We start from the raw sequence: 14,632 nt of genomic DNA on the forward strand, positions 1-14,632 counted from the left end.
GTCAAATTTGTAGAGACAGAAAGTAGAATGGTGGTTACCATGGCTGAAGGAGGGGGAGAATAAGAAGTTTTTGTTTGATAGGTATACAGTTTCATTTGGGGAAGATCAAAAAGTTCTGGAGGGCTTCCCCGGTGGCGCAGTGGTTGAGGGTCTGCCTGCCGATTCAGGGGACGCGGGTTCGTGCCCTGGTCCGGGAGGATCCCACATGCCGCGGAGCGGCTGGGCCCGTGAGCCATGGCTGTTGAGCCTGCGCGGCCGGAACCTGTGCCCCACAACGGGAGAGGCCCACGTATCGCAAAAAAAAAAAAAAAAAAAAAAGTTCTGGAGGTGAATGGTGATAATTGTTGCGTAATAATGTAAATGTATTTTATGCCACAGAATTTTAAACTTATAAATGGGTAAAATGGTCAAATTTATGTTATATGCATTTTAGCACACGCACACACACCATTTTTTTCCCCCACACCAGGCATTGTAATGTTTTCTTCAGCGAGGCCCCTTTGGTTTTCAGGATCATAGACTCACTCTCGGTGTCCTAAATTATTGTAGAAATAATACAGGAGACACTAAGATGTGGCAGTGAGAATGAACTTGGGTCAGAGTCATGGCTTTTCCACTTAATAACTGGACGGTCTTGTCTGAAAAATGGGGATGGTAATACCTCACTGAGTTGTAAAAATTAGGTGAGTTAGTATAGAGAAAGTGCTTGGAACAGTGTTTGGCATAGAGCAGAGGCTTTGAGTATTAGCATTTATTATTATTGCTATTATTTTTTCTGTGGACTGTTAACCCCAAATACGAAGCTCTCAAAAAGAGTCAACTCCCAGCTCTTTTTTTTTCTGAGTATTTTCTCTCTGTTGGTGCTTTTGACTCTCTTTACATATTTCCTCCATTTTTCTTTCAATCCACTGGCTTATTTTACTCTATGCTCATTCTTTTCTTTACATAATAACTTCAAACTCATAGTTTCTTTTTCCTTTCAACTTTGGTTTGTTCTACTTCCTCATGGCCTTAACCCCATCAGCTCCTCTGGTTCTCATTTTACTAGATGGCTTCTCTCTCTATATATATATTTTTTTTTTCATCTTTCATTTCCATTGCTAACTAACTCTTTCTCTGTAAGTTCTAGTTCAAATTTTCAAGAGAGATTTGACCAGCTCAACCTTTTACATCATGCCCATGACCAGTCACTGGTCAGCCTACAGATTGGATGTCCTTGAAGTGGGTGCCAGCCTTTGATCTCAGCAGTTTTGAAGAGGGAAAAATGTGATACCAAACTTGGCTCCCTATGGAGCTAAGAGTAGACTAGGAGTAGAAAAATGTGTTTTAGGGACGGTTTATGAATATGGCAGTAACTATGATTCACATGCTTAGTATAGAAGCAAAGATGAATAAAACACAGCCCCTCCTATAAACAGGCTCATATGGAGCAGATGTGTATAAACAATCATGCAATATGATAACTACTATTTAGTTATATGGACAAAGTACTTTTAAAACACCAAAGACAATTCAGGTTCCTGGGTATAAGGAAAGGGACAGGTTTCACAGTATGCAATGACATTTCAACAGGTCTGTTAAAGAAATGTTTCCTCAGAAGGACCAGAGCAGGGAAAGGGATGGAGCAATGGTGTTGAAGCAGATTCAGTTGTAAGAACAAAGTCATGGAGGTGTGAAGATACATCATGTGGTCAGAAAATGGAGCTGAAGACAGGATGGCTGGAACAGTAGGCTAAAATGAGGGAGATTATTACAGCAGACTGAAAATGGAGGTAAGGGCTAGCCTGTGGAGGCTTTTAGACTGTGAATTGGTGAAAAGGAATTTGGATTTTATCTTCAGTCAACTAGGATTCTATCAAAGGTTATCAGGCATGGTGGGACAGGATCCCTTGTGCATTTGAAAACTACATGTGTTTGTAGCAAGGAGAATGACCTGGAGCAAATAGGGACTGGAATTAGGAAACTATTTGGAAGGCTATCAAAGTAGTCCTATTAAGATATAGTAAGTTCTTAAAGATACTATTTCAAAGTTGAACTAATTAGGTGATTCTCAGGGTCAAGGGTGATTCTGACTTATACACACCTCAACCATAATCTAAAGAAAGATGCCTCAGAAAGCAACATCATTCACTTCAGATTTAAGTCATCTTTAGTTACACATGAAGAGGATTTAAGAAGAGTTCCCCCCCACCTCTAGATATGTAGCTAAAACGTTAGGAGTATGACTCTGGGATGAAGATTTCTTCTGCCTTAAAGAGGGTTTGCACATCTTCTGAGTTTTGTCTGCTTTTAGATTTAAGCTAAATATCAGGAGAGTCAAGGAGGATACATTTTCTTATAGTGTGCATTGTTGAATCAGTAAATTGGATCAGCTGCAGAACTGGAAGTTTTCTTACAAAATATAGCCTGCCTTATATTCATGATTCCATATCTCCACTGAGGGATCTGCACAAGTATTTTAACACTACGCACAGAGTGTGAAGGCATAACTGTACACAACCACATGTGTACAGTTGTTCAACTGCAGGGCAGTGAAACACCAAACACCAGAGACCAGAGCCTCTGCAGTGTACACAAACGTACATTGTAAGTTAATAGGTTAATAAAACTGTAAAACTAAAGTCCAGGAATACTGCGGAGTTGTTATTTCTAAAGGTAGTGTGTGTTTCCTTAAAATTCAATGTGTTCCTCTTTCATAAAAAAGAAATGAGAATAGCAACATAATATTTTCAAGCAACTAATTTCTCTCCTTCTGTACCTCCAATAATTTGTTGAAAGTCATGTATGTAAGGTGCAGCCTTTAGGTTACTGAGTAGAAAAAAATTATTTTTATTGTTGCCATTATATTTTGGTGAAATCTGAATTTTGTATGCAGTATTCTGCTATACCAATTATTCCTGTTTTCCAAATTCAAAAGCCATTTTTAGTCCTCATTATTCTTGACATTTCTATGGCATTTGACCCTTTGAAAAGATTTTCTTCCTCGTCTTGACTCTTCAGTACCTTACTTTTCTACCTCCCCAACGATTCCTTCTCTCATCTTTATCACTTCCACTGTATCCTTTCCTCATACATACTGGTACTTTATATTGGAACGCGAAGGTGAGTTCTTTCCTCCCTTTTTCCATTGTCTTCTTTGATTTTCTCACAACTTTATTACTGTCTCCTCCCCCTCAGGAGGTGAGGTTTAGGCTCTACCTTGCTTCTAGGTCATCATTATTATCACATGTTATTGCCTCGTCCTAAATTGGTATCACCTTATACTAATTTCCACTTATTCCTCAGATTTTATTCCTTTGAAACACCTTTCCTTATGGAGCTGAATACCTCTCCCATGTGTTATAAGGCATCTTCTGCTTGCCTTTACAATAACCCCTACATTATAGCACTTGTATATTGCAGTCGTTCTCAAACTGGGAGCCCCAGACCAGTAGCATCACTATCACCTGGGAATTGGTTAGACGTGCACATTCTCAGGCTCCAAAGCACATTAACTGAGTCAGAAACTCTAGAGCAGGGCTCAGGAATCTGTTTCAACAAGCCATCCAAGGGGATTCTGATAGAGGCTAACGTTTGAGAATCACCGGTATGTTGCAGTTGCCTGGCTTTTGGCTTATTCCCCTTCTAGATTATGGGCTGTTTTAGAAATTATGATGGAATCTTCTTCATTGTGATGTCTTTAGTCCATGTGGAATCTGATGGCACTAATTTGTTTCAACGCATGAACAAGCAAATGAGTAAATGAATGACAACTTTTTTATGAACTCCGATTTCACATCTGTGATTGGCCACTATGTAATTTGTAGGGAGAGACAAGAGTCACTTCAGAGTCAACCTCTGTGTTAGGAAAGTTGACATCTAATACCCTTCATCAACAGTGTCCTCCAAAACAGTTTCACACATCTCCTTCTACAACCCTGACTGTTTAACTCTCTGATCTCTCATTTTCTATCAATACTATAATCATTCTCTTCATTAATCATGGAAAAACCTTAGCAATCACTTCCTTTAGAGAATAACTTCATTTATTCTGAGTATACGACAAAAAACATATTCACTGTAGAAAATCTGAAAAATTCAGTTACACACACAAAATCAAATAAAAGGCACTGGAAATTCCACCACTCTGAGAGAACCATTGTTATTTGTCGTATGGATTCATCTAACTTTTAGTTCTAGCATATTTGCTAGAAGCGACATTCTATGAAGCTTGATGTGTTTTGCAATCTGCTGTTAACTACACTTTGGTGGATATATTTCCATGTCTTTAAGCATTGTTTCTCACAGATGTGTTAATGTCTGCATGATATTTTTGGCAATAATAGATCTATCCACATCCTCCTTTAAATTATTGTAAGTCCTGTCAAAACTTTTTCAGTACGTCCACCACTGCAGTCCAAACTCTTTCTTATTCCTGTAACCTATTACAGTAGCCTTGTTTGCCAAATAAAATTTTCTATAGTGTAGTTCTGAGCAGATCACTCAAAAGTTTAAATGACGCTCCAGTACCTTCCAAATAAGGTCACAGTCCTGAGCAAGACGGTCAAGGACTCCTTATGCATAGCCAGGGTCTAGGTGAGCCTGCTCACCATTCTCATAGCATTTAGCCTGCTTTCTCACTTTTTGAATATTGCTACTTCTCTGCTCCACAATACTTTCTCACCCATGATGTCCACTTCAGTGTGAGGCCTTGCTAAAACTGCAGACTTCCTACCCTCACCACCATTCCACCCCTTATCCCCCTTCTCTGCTCTGTTTCTCTCCTTATTTCTTATAACCATCGAAGAGACCATATATATATTTTACTTATTTAACTTGCTATTTACCTGCCTCCCCTAACTGGATATAAGCTCCATGAAGAAAATGATTTTTGCTTGTGTCTTGTTCACTGCCATATCCCTAAAATCAAGAACAGTGCTTGATACATTAAAAAAAAAAAAACACTCAGAATATATTCGAAATACTGAATGATGAGTGAATGCACAAACGAATGAATGAATTAATTAACAGGGAATATCTACTGGTAAAAATTTTCAAGTCCTCAAGGAAGTCAAGCTTTTATTCCCGTGATTTGCATGTAATGGGCATTCACCACATAGTTGTGCAGTGTGAATCCAAGTGACCAGTTAAATGTAAGCATTTCCTGGCTGTTCAAATAAATCATCATTTCCCCGCCCCCTTTAATATAGTTATATCTTTTCATTTTCCTGCACCTTTTTCACAGCCTTTTCTTAGAACTTCTGCTGAAGGTGATCTCTACTTTCTAAAGACCGTCTATCATTTTTGTAATTATGGCATGTATTGCATCCCGAACTGAGCTGGAGTTATATGGTGCCCTTCCCATTGAGTAGTATGCAAGCTTCTTGTAGGCAGATACCCATTATCTTTGTATCTCTTGCAGTTCTTAGTGCATTGATGCTCAACAAACAGTTCTAAAATTAATTAAATTATTACCAAAAATGAAATTAAACTATTAGCAAAAGCAAAGAAGGAGTTACACATGAGGGCATAAACATATCTAATTTTTTTTAAAAAAGAATACCTGTCACAGGCACAATGGTAACTATTCTGAAAGAAATCACTGTGTGAACATTCTACATCTTTACAGATTATTAATGCTGCACTTGCTTTGGCTGCAAGACCCAAAAGTCAAGTGGTCAAAAAAACCATGGAAATGTACAGATGCACGTGGGAGAATCATATCCATGTCCTCACCGAAGCTGTAGATGACATTACAAGCATTGATGACTTCCTTGCTGTATCTGGTATGGTTTTATCTTTTAATTTCTATATTTGCTCTTGTAATTTTATGAAATACCTCCGTTTTTCTTTCTCAAGATTGCTTTGGCTCTTCGGGGTCTTTTGTGTTTCCATACAAATTGTAATACGATGATACTGAATGTAATGAATTTTATGAAATATTATGAGACTTTTTTCCAGTGATAGCCTTTCTGAAGCAAAGTGCTGCTACATATGATCTACCCTAGGATAATGAGCCTCATGCCTTGTAATCCATACACCTCAACAAGTTACACTCTCTAAAAGAAATGCCTATTCATGGGCAAAGCATAATTGAAAATAGCATGTGGAAAATTTAGGCATTTCCTGGCTTTACAAGTAAATCATCATTCCCCCCTCCTTTTAATATAGTTATATCTCTTCATTTTCCTGCACTTTTTTCCCAACCAGATTTTTCTCTACTCAGAAAAAAAAATGTATATTAATGGGAAGACTCTTCATTGATTTGAGATATAATATATACTTCAACTACCACTATATGTATTTGAATAGTGGTGATCTAAAGAATAAAATAAACAAGACTAAACATCTAACTATATCAATAACAGACAGGCTTGAGATTCCACGTCAAATTCAGATAATTCTCTCATCATATATTAGAATAGCATCCCACAAGATTGTGAAATTACCCTCATAAAGCTATATTCTCAGAAGCATAACTCAGGTTTTGATTATACTGTTGTAACAGCAAATAACTAAATATTTTTTAATTGTTTTATTCTCTTAAAAATTAAGCCTCTCACTAAAATAAATTACATATTTTTTTCTGAGAGAGAGATTTTCTTGGAATGTGATGATTCTTTTTATAGAATGCAATTTCTTATGAGTTTCTAACATCATTTTATCTTTTTTAAAGTTTCCTGATTGTGTTTTATCTACCTTATCAATTTAATTACTTTCATATATGTATGCTTTCTCATTGTGAACAATATCTTGAAACCTGGTGTATTTTCATAATATACTAATGAAAAGGAAATATGTGCTAATTAACTACTTTAGATTGTTTTATTTCTTTAGAGCTGAAACTTTGAAAATAATAGAAAATGAACAGGAGAAATATTAAAATCCCTTGATAACACTATTCAGAAATAACAACTACTAATATGTGATTTATTTCCAACCAGCATATATATATATATATGTGTGTGTGTGTGTGTGTGTGTGTGTTTTCAAATAATTGTGTAATTATGTATTGCCTTTTTACAGGTAATAGTTGGCTGAATTTTCCCACATTGTTATATTTTCTTCAAAAAATCATTCATTTATCTTTTCTTTCATGAGCATTTAGATAAATTTTAACTACTATAAGCAGTGCTCTCTTAAGCATATTTCTGTCTGTTTGCTCTCCTCTTAGTATAGACTTTGCAGTGTGAATCCAATCAACATCTTATGTTGGGTCAGTCTTTTGTAATTTAGTTGTTAAATGCCAGGTTCTGATTTTTAGTTGGTTCTTTTGGTTACAAGGCAAACCTACTCACACTAGTCACTGTAGAGGCAGTTTATTATAATTAAGCTGATGGCAGAATAGGGAGAATCTCCTGAACGTGTAAGAATAGAAGCCATAACTGGCCAGGCCTTGTGTGATTAGAGCTGTGGGGAGCTTGGGATCTAAGCAACTCTGTGGGTCCTCAGAGCAGAAGCTCCTATTTTCGTTTCAGTGCTGGATTAACCTGAGTCTGTTACTTTCTGTGAAAAACCATAGTACTTAAGAGCCTGCATGTAACAGAAAACTCATATGAAAGTTGCTTAAATCACAAAAACCTTTAATTATCTCATGTAACTAGATGTTTAAGATAGTTGATTCTAGACTTACTGGCCCTAGCACACCAGAGGACTTGGATAGGAATAGTCCCTGTATGTGGGGAGGAGTATCTTATCACTAACATTTTTTGGAATTGCCAGTACAGGGTAATAATAAAAAGTGGATTCATATTTAATGTGTTTCATTATTGTTTTTAAATTCTCTACACACAGTGCACTCCACTATTTTCTATACCTTGTGTGGACTGTTCTCACTTTCCTGCTCTTTGATTGCCCGTTTGGTTGTGGTTTGAGGTTATTAATGACCTATGTAGGCATCTCTGGATTTCTATTGACCTTCCCTCATTTTACATCTCAAAGTGCTACACAATATCACTTAAAGCAGGAAGGCAAGGTGGCTTGTTGGCTTTAACTTATCAAGGAGGAAGTCTTTCCCAGATGCCTACCATCAGATTTTCTCTAATCGTAAGTCAGAACTTGGTCCTGTACCTACTTCTGGACCAATTGATGGCAAAAGGAAATGGGGTTTCCATGATGGGCTTAGAGTGCTGGTAAATGGTTAACAACTGACTCGAGCCAGAGAGAGTAGTAGTACTAATTTGCAGCACTTGCTGATTTCTGTGACATAAATACTCCCACACGGGTGAGTTTCCAGCTGCCACTGCGATATCTTTGAACTCTGCATTGGGAAGAGATGCATACAAATAGCTCTTGTGAGCCTATTTTTATGTTAGGTATAAGCTTATCCTAACAGACCACTGGGCTTAGACCAGTCATAATTCAACCTTTCTGACTAGTCACGTACTATACAAACAAAATCAGAGGTTTTATCAGCAGAAACAAAGTGGAAATGGCTAGAGAAAAAAATGTGTTTGCCCCGAACACTTAGTGGCGTCCACTGCTTTCTCAAGTTTCTGTGCCTTCCTAAACGTACCCTGTGAGAGTTTAGCATGAGCTCCAATGATGTTTCTTGTTACATGATAACTTTTGAACATCTGTTCCCAGAGATAATGGCTTCTCCTCTCTAAATCTTCCTAGTCAAATAAATGAGAAAGAATCTAGCTGCTCTATAATTATTTTTAGTACTGAGCCAGAAGTCCCAAGTCCAAGATCACAGACCAACCAATGGATGGGTTACCTTTCTTCAGATGGCTAATCTTGGTGACAATCTGGCAGCTTTTGTGTGGGACAGATTTTCTTTTTCTCATCGTCATCATCAGTGATGGACGACTTCTCTGGTACTACTTTGCAATGATCTTTATGCTGTTTGTATTCACAAACTTTGCTTCCTCTGTTTTGCCAGGTAGAATGACTGACAGGTTAGTTCATGGGATATCATAATTATGAATTACCTTGAGAATATTATGTTTTCCATTTTTTTATAAACATTTCATCTTTTTCTTGGACTTTCTTCCAGTAGTTGATAGCAATGCTCAATTATTTTGATCTTTTTTATAAGAAAAAGAATAGGGGTCCTGAAAAGATTTTTACTTTCTCCCGAGTCAGTTGTAAAAAGTTGGATTTGATGATGTTGGATTCTCAGAACATCATCTCTCCACATTAAAATGTAAACAAAAATTAAACCCTAAAATCAGTGAGAAAAGATTCTTGGACTTTATTACTTTATTGTCATTAGCAAAAGTAGGGATCACAGTAGTAAAATGTTTGCCCTATATAATGTTTTAACATGATCAGATCATCCAATATTGACTAGTAGCTCTTGGAATAATGACATTTTTAATACCAAATGTCTTTTATTTATTTCATTTCTAAACATAGAAATATCATTATTTTAAAATAATGATTTTAAAATTATATGTTTATATAATCACCAGTTTCTCATGATACAGAAGTCGAAATACCAATTTTCAAAAGCCATTTTTGTTTCCTGCTATACATAGAAAATTCCAAACATAAGTGCAATCAGTCCTTTTTTAAAAATCATAAGGAATATAGTTATCTCACAAATGTATTATATATTTTAAAATTTTTATGTGTAAAAATAAAATGAAACAGTAAACCAAACCCCCTTCCAAAAGCAAAGTGTTTGTTTGGCAAACTAAGTTCTCTGACATTCAGTTGTCCAAAAGAGCCTCTTTTTATTAATTTATTTTATTTATTTTTTTGCTGTGTTGGGTCTTCGTTTGTGTGTGAGGGCTTTCTCTAGTTGTGGCAAGTGGGGGCCACTCTTCATCGCGGTGCGCGGGCCTCTCACTATCGCGGCCTCTCTTGTTGCAGAGCACAGGCTCCAGACGTGCAGGCTCAGTAGTTGTGGCTCACGGGCCCAGTTGCTCCGCGGCATGTGGGATCCTCCCAGACCAGGGCTTGAACCCGTGTCCCCCTGCATTGGCAGGCAGATTCTCAACCACTGCGCCACTAGGGAAGCCCAACAGCCTCTTTTTAGTTTAATGTTATTTATGTAATACTGTCATTGTCATCTTACAGGTAATTAGAAAAAGTCTTCAAAATGCATTGGTCCCCAAACTTTCTGTCTTATCACTGACTACAGGGCTTACCCCCTCACCATTCACAGTGCTTTCTGTCACTCTCTGAAAACACATATAACAAAACACCTGTCAGAAAGTAGCTGGTCTAAAGATTCTTTGACCACATCAACGTCTCTCTTTTGTATAGACAGAAGATGTGTCCATGTGATAAGATTTGAGAAACTCCATCTTTCCAGCCTGCCATGGTTCCTGAAATTCCAAGTATTAGTTATCTGTGTGAGAGTAAAAAAAATATTTAAGATCTCTGTCTAAGATACAAATTTGAAAGAGGAAGCATATTAACGCATGAATCATCTTTTTGAACTATTGCATTAATTGACTCATAGTGAGCTATAATCCCAAGGAATTGAATTTAGAAGAAGTAAACTTTGATAGAAGAGGGGATGCCTTGGACCTATTTAACAATTACTAAGAACTGATTAAGTGTGAGGGTTTGTGAAGATATGACCTTTGTTTCACTTAGTCTTTCATTCATTCATTAAATATTTATTGCATAATTTTAAATGCTAAACCCTCCAAAAGGTACTGCAGATTAAATAATGAGTAAAAATTAGTACAAAGGATAACTTTATGAGAGTTATGACAGTGGAGATTATTGGAGAGAGGGGACCACATGAGCAATGGAGGAAGCAACGGACAATGGTTTGGAATTTTCTAAAAGACAGATTGACCACTTATTGATTAGAATTAGCACTGCTCTTCCTTTATCGTAAAAGGTTTTCTCATCTTAAAGGTAACATCATATTGATTCTTTGTGAATTATAGTATTGGAGGATGCTTGAAGATTTTCTTTATTCCATGTCCTACATTTCTCTTTAATGTCCATGTCCATTGCTATCACTCTAGTTCAAGCCACTATCTCTTAGTTGAATTATCATGTAATCTTTTTTTTTTTTTTTTTGTGGTACGCAGACCTCTCACTGTTGTGACCTCTCCCGTTGCGGAGCACAGGCTCCGGACAGGCAGGCTCAGCGGCCATGGCTCATGGGCCCAGCCGCTCCGCAGCATGTGGGATCTTCCCGGACCGGGGCACGAACCCGCGTCCCCTGCATCGGCAGGCGGACTCTCAACCACTGCGCCACCAGGGAAGCCCCATGTAATCTTTTTAATTGAACCTCCTGCTTCCAAAGTTTTGCTTGAAATTCTCAATAGGTATTTGCTGAATGAAAAAAAAAAAGTATTTATTCCCCTTCTCAATTCTGCAAGATTAATTCGGGGGATTTACGTCTTACGCTTTCATTAAAGGTGTTCAGCCTTGGAATGAATATTTTTTAAAATATTCAAATAATGAAAAATAACTTTAAGCATTAATCATCACAATGTTCTGTGACCTTGACTTAGTGACACAAGTATAACTCTGATACTGCCATCAAAAATGCACTAACAAAGTCCTTTGTGTTCATGAAATTGTAGTGAATGTGATCTATGGCTTCTGTGAAGGAAAATGAAAATAGAATCATTTGACAAATGAAAATAGATTTTCTTTTTATTCATAAGTTAATAATAAATACATAATAGTAGCAAGATACAAATGTTAATTGCACACAAACTAAGCACTATTAAATCTCATACATGTTTATGGGTTAGGTGTTGGGGTAAAAAAAATGACCCATAGTACATATCTATGCAAAGATAAATTATATAATATAATTATAACCAATTGTCATCATACATTCTCTTATGTATCTCTTCAACATATACCTATTTGAAATTTTAATTGATTAAAGGCATCAAGGCATGAGATCTATTCCTTTAAAGTTGATATTTGAAATCATATTCTACAAAAATGAATTTTTTTTTTTTTTTTTTTTTTTTTTTTTTTTTGCGGTACACGGGCTTCTCAGTGTTGTGGCCTCTCCCGTTGCGGAGCGCAGGCTCCGGACGCACAGGCTCAGCGGCCATGGCTCACGGGCCCAGCCGCTCCATGGCATGTGGGATCTTCCCGGACTGGGGCATGAACCCGCGTCCCCTGCATTGGCAGGCGGACTCCCAACCACTGTGCCACCAGGGAAGCCCTACAAAAATGAATTTCAATAAAAGTGTATTGAATATCAACTATGTACAAGGCAGTATGCTGGGAAGTGGAGGAGGATGCAAAGAAGAAAAACGCACAATGTTTGCTTCCAGGGAACTCAAATGTGTGCAGTTAATGCTGCTGGAGCGTCAGGGTATTGAGGGGAGCATTGTTAAGGAGACACTGGTTGAACTGAATTATTGAAATATCATTTTTTTTACATGTTTAAATGAGTGGGAGATGGTCTTTTTATTGCCTTTAAGTTTGCTAGAGTATGTTAGAAAATGAGACAGTGTGAAGAATATAGAAACACTGAAGGAAAGAAACAAAAGATAAGTAAAAACCCTCCATAAGGAATGATTCTGGGTTAGTATATGTGCTTGCCATATACTACACTGGAATAGTCTTTAATAAATCTGCTATGCTGGACTGTCTTTGATAAATTCCTGAATTTTTTTCTATGTTCCACTGCACTTAGAAACATTAAGAGATTATTTTTTTTCAGGGGAATAGATGACAATTATGAATTATATATAGAGTCTTCCAAGTTGCTACATAGCTTCCAAAATAGAGATGAATACTCAGATTATGCATAATAGAATTTTAAGAGTAAATCTGGTTTGGACCAAAAGTTCTTGGTATGTTTCAATATCAAATCAGCCCAGTATTTCCCTGAGGGACACATTCTATTAGCAATGCTTAGGTTATCTGTAGTTCCAAGACAGTGGTGACCCCTCAGTCTACATCTAACACTGATGTAGTGGCATGAACCACCAAGTCAAATACTGAAAGAGAGAAAAGCATGTGAAAGTGCATGGTGGGTTTGAGGGACAGCAAGTTGGCCAGTATTACAGGAACAGGGGGTACATCTGGATTGGTACTGGACTCAGAAAGTCAACAGATAACACTATATAAAGGCCTGAGCATTTTTAAGAAAATATAAGCTGTCTAAAATTTTAAATGGTCGTGTCATCAATACTTCAGAAAAGTAACTCCAGATGCTGAAAAACATTCTTATAGAAGTAGAGAGTGAGTGCTACATAATGCTTTAATTGCTCTTAGAAGTGAAAAGAAAGTAATCCCAATATAAAGCAGGTGTTCCCTCACTCCCTCCACCCCTCCTCCAAGAAATTAAAACATAAGACTGACACACACATACAAGATGTAACAATAGGAAGGTGAGGGGAGAGCCAGTTGGATGACTTAAACCTAGCTTAGGCTGAAAAACCCAGGTGTGCGTGTAGGAAGAAAAGAAGGTCCTCGTCAGAATAGTTCAGTGATGACTTGCATCCAGGATATTCTATGCCAGTGGCTAAAATCAGGAGAGAGTCTTGTTGCGGTTGTAGGTTTTTTCCTCTGAGTCCTCTGCGATTATATTTTCATGTGATGGTATATGGCTCAGTCATTGTAGAGACTCCAGAAAAATTATACACACAGCTTTTCATAAGTCATGGAACAACAGGGAGAAAGCGTGCATTCAAAAGTAACTGAGTAAGCTCCCCCAAAGTAATCCATTATTGCTCTATTGATAATTATGTTTTGAATTACTGCCTGTACTTATATGACTGAAGAGTACTTTGGGCATATGAACTGAAATTTAACATGCATCATTCCATGTACTAACAGGCAAGTTCACTCAAGATGCTCTTATCTGAATGAACAGTAAATACACAGCAGGACTGTTGTTCGAATATTATGAATTAGATCTTCAGAAAAGCTATAATTAGAAGTTCTTTTTCGACTTCGTCAAAATCAGTCAGATTTGAGAATTTTTACCAGAACTTTAAGGTAGAGCTGTAGTAATCATCAATAATCTTACTGACATAATAAATAGCACTAATAAATAGATAGATCTTTAATAAAGGATTTCCTTAAAATTGTTTCAGTGAGTGTATGAAGTTATTAATAGCCATACTATTTGCCGTAGTCAGATATATTGACAGAAACTTTTAACAAAAACAGAGAGTCAAAGTGAGTCTCATAATTTCATTCGTTCTTAGTTATTTCTGGGCACTGTTTCAACTCCAAGCACATGCATTTCATCAGTGTAATATGGATGACTTAAAATCCTAATGTGGTGAATCCTGTGGACACTTTATAGGTCAGACAAGGGATTAGCTGGGAAGTTTATTTTTGTCATGTGATACCCACTCTCCCCACCCCTGGCCCCCACACCTGCTAATGAGTCCAAGAGGTGCTCTTGAGCATTCTGAAAAACCAAAGACTTCAGCTAGAGATGAAGGGATTTTAGGCAGGAAAAGCAGGCTGATCCTTCCCTATATGCTCTCCAAAGGTCTTCCTCTGGACCTAGAAAGAAGCATGCCTCCTGCCACCCAGGTGGGTGCAGATACAAGATTGGAAAATATGAAGTCATGTATCTGAGCTTTCAAATTTGTGTTGGCATAGACGTATGGACTTTGATAGCATCCTAGGGGATTTTTTAACAAAGCAATAAAAACTTCCACTTACAGAGCGGCTCCAGAGCCTGTGCTGGGAACAATTTATGTATATTGGAGTAAAGCAGCCAAGAATTCCCTTTTCACAAAGCATA

The 14,632-nt window shown here is 37.3% G+C and overlaps 1 protein-coding gene across 1 annotated transcript in view; it reads left to right on the forward strand.

Annotated features, from left to right (window-relative positions):
- Nucleotides 1-5,611: 5,611 nt before the first annotated feature.
- Nucleotides 5,612-14,632, forward strand: part of LOC101322709 (catenin alpha-3) — a 489,966-nt gene continuing 480,945 nt past the window's right edge. The window contains exon 1 of the mRNA XM_033841933.2: nt 5,612-5,765. Within this exon, the coding sequence (XP_033697824.2) occupies nt 5,669-5,765 (97 nt within the window). The 5' untranslated portion in view covers nt 5,612-5,668. The remainder of the gene's footprint in view (nt 5,766-14,632) is intronic.

The sequence above is a fragment of the Tursiops truncatus genome, chromosome 16, assembly GCF_011762595.2.
Source record: "Tursiops truncatus isolate mTurTru1 chromosome 16, mTurTru1.mat.Y, whole genome shotgun sequence".
Lineage (NCBI taxonomy): Eukaryota > Metazoa > Chordata > Mammalia > Artiodactyla > Delphinidae > Tursiops > Tursiops truncatus.